Genomic DNA, 12,633 nt, shown 5'->3' with positions numbered 1-12,633 from the left:
CCCATGGGCCCCCTCTCTGAATGTTTTTAAACGCACAAAGCAAAATATGTAGAATTACAAAGGAAACTAGTTTTATTAGAAATATATGTATGCAAATGCTACATCTTAAAAAAGACAAGTTCCTAGACTTCAAGTTAAGAATGCTTGAACTAGATGATCCCAAAGGTGCCCTCCAGCTCCACAATTCTCCATGATAGATCAGCTTGGCTGGAGATGAAATTATCTGCTAGAGGTTCTGGACAAAGGAATTGGTAAGATGCAGGTGCTGTTGGCAGCGAACTTGAAAGGTCAGACTGATGCCTCTGGGCTTTCCATCATTTAAAGTCAGGCACCCCGGAGGCTTTATTTTATCATCTTGCTTTGTCTTGTCTTATTCTGCACATGGGAAAGACACGTTCCAGGTACCTTAGGAAGATTTATCTAGGAGCGTGTCCAGGGACAGAATCTAGACCTGAGAAAGCCCAGAAACACGCATAATATTGGGGCCAGAAGAGAGACCCAAGAGAACATGGAATCCACATTTCTCACTTTATGGAATCTGAGAGAAGTCCAGAGAGGCCTCCACTGCAGCTGAGACACTTCCTACCCACGTACCCCAAACCAGTCCCAGCTTGGAGGGCTTCTGGATCCCAGAATCAGAACACTGCAGCCTAGACGACAGAGACCTCGAGCCCTGGCCTTAATAAGCTGGCTAGTGGGGCTCAGGTGACCCCGTACCTCTCTGGCCTTCTAGAAGCACCGAGGAGGGAAGAGAAAGCCACAGGGAGCCCCAAGCAAGAGCTTCCCTGTCGTGCACAATGCCAAGCCAGAGAACCAGCAATTGCAAAGCCTGAAGTGAAAATTAATTATGATTCCCATTCAGCACCAATGACGCCACATTATTGCAATGAACAACAGGAAAAAAAAAAACAAAAAACGATTCGCTCTCATTTTCTATCAAAGATGGGTTGCAGTTGGGCTCTGCATAATTGTGTCTAATGAATGAAAACAAACAAAAGAAACAGCTGCGATTTATTAATCCCATTACCGGTAAGAAGAGAAGTTCCCTGGAGCGGTGAGCACCAGATTCCCTATCCCTGTCGCTTGTATGTCTGCCCACCCGGGAATGGGGGTGAGCTGTCAGGCTATACTTAACCCATGTGGGATGTGGATGAAATGGACAAGCTGGATCTGGTGGGTAGAATTCAGGGGCCCCAAGATCTGCGGATCAATTTTAGGGGGTCCATGAACTTGGATAGGAACAAAATTTACATCTTTATTTTCGCTAGCCTGTAACTGAAATTTCATATTTCCTTTGATTTTTTAAATGATTCTGAGTAGGGGACCACAGATTTCACCAAAATGCTGCCCAAGGATACACACAAAAAAATTACAAACCCCCAGGCTAATGGAAAAAAACTTGTAAGATCACAGGATTTGGAGCCAGAAGAAGACCAGAGATTGGTCATCTAGTCCATAAAGGAACGAATGAAAAAAGCATTTATTAAACATTTCCAATGTGTCAAGCACCGTGCCAGGTACTGGGGATACAAACTGAAAAGGCATGATGGTCCCTGTTCTTCAGGAACTCACATTCTAATTGGGGAAGACAACACAGAGAAAGAAAATGCAGCTTCAGGGCAGATGGAAAGGGCTGGAAGTCCTCAGGGTGCAGTGTGAGGGTGAATAGCAAGGACCCAGGGGCCCTCAGGAACATCTAGTCCTCTTCTGGCAAATGAGAGGGCTGGACTGGATGGTCTTTGAATATCTCTTTCAACTCCGGTACTCTGTTATTCTGTCAATGAAGGTTTCACTGAGAAAAGCTATGCCTAGTCCAACTACTTAATTTTACAGATAAGGAAACGGTGACCCAGAGGTTTCTGACCCAAGATCACAAAGTAGCAAGGCATGATGCCATGATTCAAATGCAAGCCTTCAGACTCCACATTGAGTGTTCTTGTTCTCCCATTCTCTCTCTCTCTCCTTCTTTCTTTCTCCCCCTTCTTTCTCTTTCTTATCTCTTTCTCTCTCTAACTTCCCTCTCTTTCTCCCCCTTCTCTTTCTCTCTCTCCCTTTTTCCCTCTCTCCCTCTCTCCCCCCTCACTCTGCCAACTCCTCCCTGGGCTCCAAAGCCCAGCTCAGCCACATACTGCAGGGTGACAGCTCAGCTCTTAGCAGTCCATTGTTCTAGGCCTCTAAAAAGCCTGGCTTCTTCTCAGAATGTGACCCTTTGAGAGGGTATCCAACTCTGTCTCTGCAGAAGGATTAAGGATTAAGAACCCCCAACAAGACAAAACAGTTGCATTTATCAACCACCTTTCCCCTCTCCTAGAGCTTAAAGCTTTCATTCTGAAAGGACCACTCAGGAGGAGACCAGGCGATCAGCTCAACTACTGCTAAAGTTTTTTTCATATAGCATCTGGCTGGTGGTGAGAAAGGCATTTTGTGAATCCTAAAGCATTATATAAATGTGAACTATCATCATCTGAATTTCCCCTCCCCCAAGACATCTGTGGCAAGGACAGAATTGAATATTATCATCCTCTAGGGGCCAACGGGAGAGGAGCGGAGGGTCTTAAATCAAAGGAGAGGTGACGAAGTAAAGACGTGGCCAGGGACACCCTAGCCTGGCATTCAAGGCCCTCCATGCTTTAGCTAACAGCTCCTTTTCCAGCCTTAGCCTTCGTTACTCTTCTACCAGTATACCCTGTTCTATTGTTAAATTCAGCTCCCCCAACATGCCTCATGTTTTCCCACCTCTACTCAAGCTGTGCTTTTCACCTGAGTCCCCTCCTCCTTTCCCCTCTATCCATTCTTCAAGGCCCAGAGCAAATGCCAGACCCACCAGCAAATTTTCCCTGACCTTCTGCCCTACCAACATGGGGTAACCAAAAGGAAGGGAAGCTCTCTTTCTCTCAACTATGAGCACTTAGTATCTCCTTTTATGATACTGACTTGTATTACAATTATTCACAGACACTTATTTCCTCTGCAAGCTGAATAACTCTTTTGTCTAATTATCATGCTTTCATAATCAGGGCAAGGAGAGCGAACAATTTCTTTTTCAATCTCCCCAAGCACCCAGCACAGAATTCCATACATAGTAGATGATCAATAAATGTTGGAGAAATGAATAATCTCCCACTTCTAAACCACCAAAATACCTCCTTTAAGTCATGTAAAACACTCCTAAAATGGCTCAACTCTTCATGCTTAACCCTGTTGTGTTGAACATTTTTCTCAATGACTTTGATGGAGACACACTTATTAAATATGCTGAAGATGAGACTGGAAAGGACAACCAACGTGGAGGAACAGTAACAGAACTTGACAGCATCACAACAAGCTGAATTTAATACGACAAAATCTAAGAATAAATATAAAGTTTTACACTCAGGTTCAAAAAATCAACTGTCTCCTTACAAGATGGAGAAGGTATGGCTTTCAAAAAGAATCATTTGTGTGGAGCACAAGCATCATAGGCATTCAACAATGTGCCAGATGCTTAAAAAAAGCCAGTGGGAACTGAGCCTGTGTGAACAGAATCAAGGTGTTCAGAATGAGGAAAATGGTGATCCTGCTGGCTCCTGTCCCCTCTGGCTCACATTGGCACTGGTCCATTTCTAGACCATAGTTCAAAATACAGGAATTAGACATTCTAGACTAGGCTTGGAGTGCTGTCTTCATACTAGAAGACACTGATCTTATCCCCACCTAAGCTTTCTCTTCTTTAGGCTAAACACCCCCAGTTCCTTCACCTGATCCCCAAATGCCTTGAACTCAAAAACCTTTCCCATCCCATTTACCCTCCTCTGGACACTTGCCAGCTTATAAATGTCCTTCTAAAACTGCTTCTAACAGAACTAAAAACAATATTGCAGTTGTGATCTGACAAGGGCACAGTAAAGAAAAACTATAAATATGAATGTATATGTTGAGCCTATATCAATTTACATGCTGTCTTGGGGTGGGAGGAGGGGAGAGATGGAAAGATAACTTGGAACTCCAAATCTTTTGGAAGCGAAAGTTGAAAACTAAAAATAAATAAATTTATACAAAAAACCCCCCAAAACCTATTACCTTCTTGTACTTAGGAAGATGATTTTTTTTTTTTAAAACAGAAGTATAGGATGATTAGCTTAGGGGCAGCTAGGTGGTGCAGTGGATAGAGCTCCGGCCCTGGAGTCAGGAGGACCTGAGTTCAAATCTGTTCTCACACCAGACACTTGACACTTACTAGCTGTGTGACCCTGGGCAAGTCACTTAACCCCAACTGCCTTGCAAAAAAAAAGATGATTAGCTTATCAGATTCAGTCCCACGCTCTAGTGACTAGAATCTAGCCTGTCAAGAGCTTTATGGATCCTTGGACAAAGAGATCCCACTATTAGGTACACACCCAAGGACAACAAAGCCGGACATATATACCAATATACACTCATAGCAGCACTTTTTGCATAGCAGCAAAGAACTGGAAACAAAGGAGATGCCCACCAACAAGGGAAAGGCTCAACAAATTATGGTCCTTGAATGTAACCCAATATTATTGTGCTGTAACAAATGATGGACGTGAAAAATTCAGAGAAATGTGGGAAGATTTATATAAAACATTGCAGAGTGAAGTAAGTAGAATTAGGAAAACAATATACATCATGACTATAACAATACAAATGGAAAACAAGAAACTGAATTGTATAATTATGATAATGCCCACACTTGGCCCCAGAAAAGAGGCAAGAGAATGTCCCTCCCTGCTCCTTTGGAAGAGGAGGGCTAACACTGCATATAATGACAAAACTAGTTAGTCTTAAAAATGGCTAGTCTTACCAAATTGCTTTTTTTGGTCCTCTACTTTTTACATAATTTTTATCTCTTTACAAGAGATGGCCTGTTGGGTGGTGGAGGAAGAAGAGATACATTCAGAAATAAAGGTTATAGAAAAGTAAAATTAATCAATAAAACTTAACTTTTTAAAAAAGAATTTTTTGGATCTTAACTCTGTCATTAGGTGAGTTTGGGCTTAGTTTTGTGATGAGAATGCAGCCTAGGTCTTTACCCAAGCCACTGATAAGTAAATAAAATTAAATTAAAATAAAAAAAAACAGTCAAGAGCAAAGGGCCAAGCAAGGACAGCTCCACTGGGCACTCTACTGGCAACATCCTACCGAGCTGACATTTAACCATTAAAGACTACTCTTTGAGTCTACTCAACTGGTTCCAAATTCATTTAATTATATCATCATCTAGTCCACATCTCTCCATCTTTTCTATAAGAATAGTAGGAGGTATTTTATCAAATGAAATGTTTATTAGGAAATCTAAGAGGAATAAATATAAAATTCTTGACTCAGATTAAAAAAATAAACTGTCTACTTACAAAATACATTATCAAATACTTTATTAAATGTGTTACTAAAAGCGATGTAAACTACACCAAGAACATTCCCTGATCTATTAGTTTTGAAACTCAGTCAAAAAAAAATTAGGTTAGTTTGGCATGACCTGCTCTTGATAAGGTCATGTTGGCTTTTTGTAAACACTGGTTTAAAGATTCTCTACATTAGAAGTGTCGAACATGGCTACAATGTGGCCCACGACAGTCCTGACTGCTGCCCGAAACAGATTAAACTGTAATTTGGAAATACTGAACAAAATAAATAAAAATACGATAAAACACTGATAATGTTAACATGAGGTTTTCTAAGTCAAGATGCAGAGACTTATGCATGATTTCATGACCACTCCACCCCTCCCACTTTCTCTTTGAGTTTGACACCATTGCTCTACATATTCAAGTCATGGGTTTTTTCCATCAAATTTTAGAGATAAGGACCAACAAGGCCAAATTCAAACCCTTCAACTGGGATTTTCAGTTGCTCTTGCTTGTTGCTTAAACTTTCAGATACAAGAAAGGCCATGGGCTTTATTACTGGCTCCTTTCTTGGATTTTTGTCTTCTGTGTACTTCTGGGTACCCCAATGACTGTTCCTTACCCTTGAGTGTAACTCTTCCATGGTATCAGCTCAGTGGAAGTACATAAGCAGTGCTCCCCCCTCCCCCACCCCTCTTATTTCAATGCCCTTTTGATTACAAGGTACTGACAAATACATTCTTCCCTGCCTTCGTCAGTACACTCCATCCCTGGCCAAGAGTTTGTCATTCCTTCCCTTTAAATCATGAGATAATGTACGTTAAGCACTTTGTACACCTTAAAGTGCTGGATCAATTAGAGCAACTATTTTTATCCTAATGGCAGATGGAGAAAAGGGAGAACAATGCAACCCTTATATTGTTTCTATTTTTTTGTGTGTGTGTCAAGGAGAATAATCTTTTGATGAGGAAGAACAGAAGAGAAATGACTACAAAAGGGAATTGAAACCTGAGGAAAGGGAAATGGAATAAGAGAAGTCCTCTCTGGACTCGACGGGTTCAGGCCCATATGAGCTACAATCAAAGATAATGAAAGAATTGGTGAAATGTCATTGCACAATACTTCCAGGGATCTCCCACAGACCTTGAAGCCTGGAAGAGGGGCCTCAGGACTGAGGAGCAAATACCCAGGGCAGAGGTGAGTGGGACAGAGAATGGAGTCCATACTATGGTCCAGTGAGCTTGATTGTGATTCCTGGCAAATTCTAGAATGTATCTAAAAAAAAGCAGTGATCCCAGAGAACCAGCACAGCTTCGTTAAGAAGAAGACACTGCCAAATTAATCTCATTTCCTTTTTTTGGGACAGGATTACTATCCTGGTAGTTTTTTTTTTATTTCTTTTATTTTTTTATTTTAGGCAATCGGGGTTAAATGACTTGCCCAGGGTCACACAGCTAGTAAGTGTCAAGTATTTGGTCTGAGGCCGCATTTGAACTCAGGTCCTTCTGACTTCAGTGCCGGTGCTCTATCTACTGCGCCACCTAGCTGCCCCTATCCTGGTAGTTTTAGGGGAAGGTGGTAGCTATAGCTTAGATAGGCTTTAGTAGGGGGGCCTGACTAAATTTCTCATTCTGTTTTTGTGGGTGAATGGAGAAATGTGGGCTAAACAATAGTAAATTCAAAACTGTCTGAATGGCCAGATCCATTTATAGGTGACTAGGTGGCCCAGTGGATAGAGCACTGAAAAAATCTGAGTTTGAACATAGCCTCAGACACTTCCTAGCTACATGACCTTGGACACTTAATCTCTATTTTCCTCAGCTGTAAAATTAGGATTATAATGGTGCCTAGCTACCAGGGTTGTTGTGAGGATTATATAATATTTGTAAAGCACTTAGCATTGTGCCTGGCACATAGTAGGTGCTATATAAATGCTTATCATCATCATCATCATCACCCCTGCCGCCACCACCACCACCACCACCACCATCATCATCATCATCATCATCGTCCAAAGAGTAGTCATCAATGGCCCAATGCTGGCCTGATAGGTCTCTAGCGACATGCCCCAGTGATCTACGCCTGACCTTGTGCTGTTCAATGTTTTTATTGATGACTTGGATAAAGAAATAGAATGTCCTGAATTTCAAATCTGCACATGGCACAAAGCTATGAGGGATAACTAACATGCTGGATAACACCCAATAAAAATCTGGACAGGCTATATGACTGGGCCAGATCCAATAAGATGACCTGCAGGGAGGTGGGGAGGAGTAGTTTCTAGATCTGTGATTCACTGGGGATAAAGAACTTGCTTGGAGGATACCTGCCTCTACTACTCTACAACCTATGGTCTTGGACAAGTCCTTTGGGGCACTGAAATCCTAGAATTCTATGTAAGTGTTCACTTTCCTTCGGGAAGCCTTCCCAGTCAGATAAACTGGGGATCATTATATGGCTAATTCACACACCCAATAAAGGAAGAAGAAACAGCAAAAAGAAAACAGAGTGAATCAACATGTGAATTAAGCAACTCAAAATCTCAGAGTTGGAAGCAACCTTACAGATTATCTACTCCAAATCCTCCATGCTACTGAAAGCGACACGGTTCACCCTGCTTGGGTGACTTGTCCAACGTCACACAAGCTAAGTCGTGGGCTAAGTTGGGCCCAGGTCTCCTGATTTCACATCCATTGCCAGTTTTTATTATACTGAACTCTTCATTTCACACATGAGGACCCTCAGGCCACATTTAAAAAGCACAAAAATAGAACAGAGGAATCATGCCTGTGCCAGGCCCATATGTATGGGCCTCTCAGGGTAGAGGCATCTCAGCGGCGCTGGGTAGATTTAAGATTCAGCCCAGAGCTAGTCAAATGCCCACTTAAGCTAAGCCCTTGCAAATGTACAACAATCACAAGAAAAAAATGTTCCAAAGCACAAATAATAAGAAAAACACAAACTAAAACCATTCTTACATCTTGGTTCACACCCATCAAATTGGCAAGGATGATAAATGATAGGAACAGCTGATGCTGAAAGGGTGATGGGAAGACAGGCACACAAGTACATTGTTATCGAAGGATACCTTACTAGGCCCAAAGAGATCAAAGAAAGAGGAAAAGGACCCACCTGGACAAAAATATTTATAGCAGCCTTTTTTTGTGTGTTGTGGAAAAGAACTGGAAACAAATGGGGTGCCCCATCAATTAGGGAATGGCTGAACAAGTTATGGCATATGAATGCAATGGAATGCTATTGCTTCATAGCAAATAAGAACAGAGACAGTTTTGGAGAAACCTGAGAAGATTACTATGGACTAATCACAAGTGAAGTGAGCAGAACCAAGAAAACAATCTATACAATAGCAACAATATCATAAAGAGAAACCACTCTGAAAGACATAGGAACTCTGATCAACCCAATTACCAACTGTAACTCCAGAGAACTCATAATGAAATATGTTACCCACCTCCTCTCAGACAGGTGATAGACTCAGGCTAAATACGAGACATATATTTTTGGAGATGGTTAATACAGAAGTTTTTGCTTGGCTGTGTGTGTGTGTGAATATGTGTGTGTGTGAATGTGTGTGTGTGTGTATGTGTGTATTTGTTACAAGGATTTGGTCTGGTTTTCAGTGGAAGAGGGAGGAGTTGGGAAAAAGAGACTAGGTCTTTATTTTAAATTGAAAAAGATGAAATTACATTTAAAAAAAATACCTTGTTGCTTGATCTGTGGATTGGCTAGAAAACAATTTGGAAAAGAATCCCATGAGAACTAATCTGCTCATACCCTTTGACCTAGTAATTCCACTGTACATGAACTTAGAGGTGATTAAAGACAGGAGACCAATAACATAACAAAATATTTACAGCAGCACCCTTCGTGGTAGAAAAAACTGGAAAGAAAGTGGGTGCTACTGACTCAGAGAATGGTTGAATAAATGGTGGCATATGAATATAATCAAATATTATTTCCATTTAAAAAAAGGACAAATACGAAGAATTCAAACATGGAAAAAACTGTCTCAACTGACTATACAGGGCAAAGAAAGTAGAAACAGGAGAACAATATAGCCAATGAATGCAATCATGTTCATAAAAATAATGCTAAAAAGCAACTCAAATTAAATGCAATGATCAAAATGAGTTCCAGAGGACAGATGATGAAGCACACCTCCCTCCTCTCATCAGAGGTGGGGAGGAGGGAGTTACAGGTGCAGAATATTGCACACTCTCTGGCTTGGCTATCTTTTAGGCTGGTTTTGTTTAACTATTTTTAATCTGTTACTGGGGGGGGGGGGGGGGGTTAGTCAGTAGACCGGGAAATGACATTGACATTCTTTAAAAAAAAAAAGTGATCAATAAAATCTTTAAAAAAACAAAAACAAAAACCCAAGAATGTAAGTTTGACAAAATCTCTTGATGGTCCTCTCCTTGGAGAACAAGCTTCCTCTCCAGGCCTCAAGGGAGGCTCAAGACACAGAGCCCAAGAACAAGGCTGAGCACAGATCTCTGTAGGGAGAAAGCCTGTGCTCCTCGCTACACGGCATCTGGGAGCACACTAGCGGTCATGTTTTATGGGCAATTGTAAAGACTTGCAGTCTTGTGGGCGAGATATCTTTTATTGTGGCTGTTTATTTTATGGCTTTAATAAGGGATTTCTAGGAGTGTGTTTGAAGAGTGGTTTACAGTGCTAATTAGTCCAAATGACAGCAGATGGGGTGCTGCTCCCTGGGGGGCATTCCAACTGGCATGTGAGCTTATCCTGTGTCTGACCACAGGGACAACCAGGATCTAAAGGATGCCAGGGCTGGAGGACCTTGGACAGAGAAGGCTAGAGCATCAGGGAGCCTCACGTCCTAGCGTCCTTCAATTTACAAAGAAGGAAACTGAGGCTCAGAGTGAGTGAAGGCATTACTTAAGGCCACCTAAATGAACAGCAGAGCTGAAATGAAGACCCAGTTCTCTTACATGTTGCTTCTTCATCTGCCTCCTCACCTCTACCCTGGCTTCTTTCAAGACTTAGTTCAACCCTTACATTCCGCTTTGTTGGGTAGATTATCTTTGCATAAGCATTACTAGAGTCACCCAAGATTCCTAAGAACCTTTCTCTGACGACAGCATATGTTCAGAGCAAGCTCCAAATTCCAGAATCCCAGGCTTGGAAGGGCCCTTGGGGGTCATCTAGAATCCTTCAAATACTTTAACACAGTGACCAGGCCCCCATGCCTTCAGATGCTCCTCACATGCCCAGAACTTGAGCCTCGTGGCCATCCTGGGTACCCTTCCCTAGACATCCTTAAAGGTCGATATGATTAACCACTGCTCACAGTGGCTGATCTCACCTATATTCACTCTCCCACACACCAGCTTGGGCAATGCCTTCCCACCTTTCCAGTCTCCTCCATGCACTCTACAATCCAGCTATGCTGGCCTCCATGGCAGTTCTCCCAATACCTCATACTCCACAGGTCTGGGTGAGGCCTAGGAGGGTGGAAGGGAAGGGAGAGACTGACAGCTAGAATGGACAGGACACAACGATGAGAAGGGGGAGGGACTGAAGCCCAGTGCATCAGCCCTCTCCACAGGGCCCAGGTGGGCGAGCTGGGCCCGGGGCTCCGTACCTCATCCTTGTACTTCGTGATGTAGGAGTAGATCTCGTGCAGAGCACTCATGCTGTTGAACTGGCTGAGGTGTAGACGTGACTGTTCCGCCAGGTAGGCACTCATGTCCTGGTCACTGATTGCGGGCATCTTGGCAATGTCTGAGTAGTACCTGTGGGAAGGCGGGAGTTTGAGTTTGATGGGTGCAGAAAGACTGTTCGGCTCTGGGGCCCACAGAGGACACAAGGGAGCAGTCCGTGGGGTCAAGTAAGTGACTAAGTCACTACAGATCTGAGCTCAAAATCCCTGTCCCTACGGGGATTATCGGCTCCTGAGAGGAAAGCAAACTTAATGGTGTCATTTCACACATTAGGAAAATAAGGCTCAAGGAGTTTACGTGGTTTGTCAACGGTCAAGCCAGGTTCAAACCCATGCCCTCTGACTCCAAACCCAACATATGCCTACTAGAGGAGACGTACAAGCTCTGGGCACCATCCTGGGTCTGCCATGTGTGGCCTTGGTAGGGGCACACGTTTCTCTGGGCTTACTTTACCTTTGTAAAATGAGGGGATTGAGCAGACAGTTCCTGAGGCTCCTTCCAACTCCTTTGGATTTACACCTAGTTAGCGATGACTTCATTAGTATAAACAGCAGCAAGGAAAGGAAACTCCCGACCATAGGCAGGTCCAAGGAAAAGACTTTGGACAGTTGCCTGGGGCAGGCCAGTATCTGTCAGAGGGACAACCACGATGCAGGGGGCTTCGGGGTCAGCTCTATCTACTCCACTACACTACCTCTCCAGGCACCTGTCATTTACAGAGCTGGTAGAAAAACTATCTGGCTGGAAAATGCTATCCACATCCAAAGAACGAACTATGGAGTTTGAATGCAGATTGAAGCATACTATTTGCTTTTTTTTTTTCTTCTGTTGTGTTTTGTTTCCTCTTTCTGGTGGTTCCTCCTATTAGTTCTAATTCTTACCTACAACATCACTAATGTGAAAATATGTTTAATAGGAATATATATGTATAGCCAATATCAGACTGCGCGCCGTCTTGGGGAAGAAGGTGGGGAGGAAGGGGAAGAAAAATTTAAAACTCAAAAGCTTATGAAAGTGATCATTGATAATTCAAAATAAATTAATAAAAAAAAAACTATCTGGCTACTAGGTGTGGGGGGTGCTAGTTAGATTGGGGCGAGGGGGAAGAAAGAAAATTATTAGCTAGTTCTCACGGCAGCTAAAGCAGCTAGGTGCTATAGTGGACAGAGTGCTGGGCCAGCAGTCAGGAAGACCTGAGTTCAAATCCAACCTCAGATACTTCCTAGCTGTGTGACTCTGGGCAAGTCACTTAGCCTCTCTTTGCCTCAGTTCCCTCAACTGTAAAAATAGGGATAATAATAGCAGTTATCTTGTAGGGTGGTTGTGAGGATCAAATGAGATAATATTTGTAAAGTGCTTACTACAGTGCCTAGCACATAGTAGGAACTATAGATACGCTCATTCTCTGCCTCCTCTCTCAGAGGAGTCTATGGGGTAAAAACCAAGGTAAGCAAAACTAAGCAAAATTAACAGCTGCTCTGAAGGCGATGAGGGGGGAGAGGGAGAAAAGAGGGAGAGAAACGGAGTAGAGGGAGGGCGAGAGAAGAGAGAGAGGGGGTGGGAGGGAGGGAAAGAGA

The 12,633-nt window shown here is 42.8% G+C and overlaps 1 protein-coding gene across 2 annotated transcripts in view; it reads right to left on the bottom strand.

Annotated features, from left to right (window-relative positions):
• PLXNA1 (plexin A1) overlaps window positions 1–12,633 on the bottom strand; it is a 308,227-nt gene that overhangs the window by 12,748 nt on the left and 282,846 nt on the right. For both annotated transcript variants that reach the window (XM_027863712.1, XM_027863713.1), the window contains exon 31: window positions 10,978–11,128. In XM_027863712.1, the coding sequence (XP_027719513.1) occupies window positions 10,978–11,128 (151 nt within the window). The remainder of the gene's footprint in view (window positions 1–10,977; window positions 11,129–12,633) is intronic.

Source organism: Vombatus ursinus, unplaced genomic scaffold (genome assembly GCF_900497805.2).
Source record: "Vombatus ursinus unplaced genomic scaffold, bare-nosed wombat genome assembly UNPS02014773.1, whole genome shotgun sequence".
NCBI classification, from domain to species: domain Eukaryota; kingdom Metazoa; phylum Chordata; class Mammalia; order Diprotodontia; family Vombatidae; genus Vombatus; species Vombatus ursinus.
The sequence above is the reverse complement of the archived record's forward strand: the minus strand, read 5'-3'. Positions and strand labels throughout refer to the sequence as shown.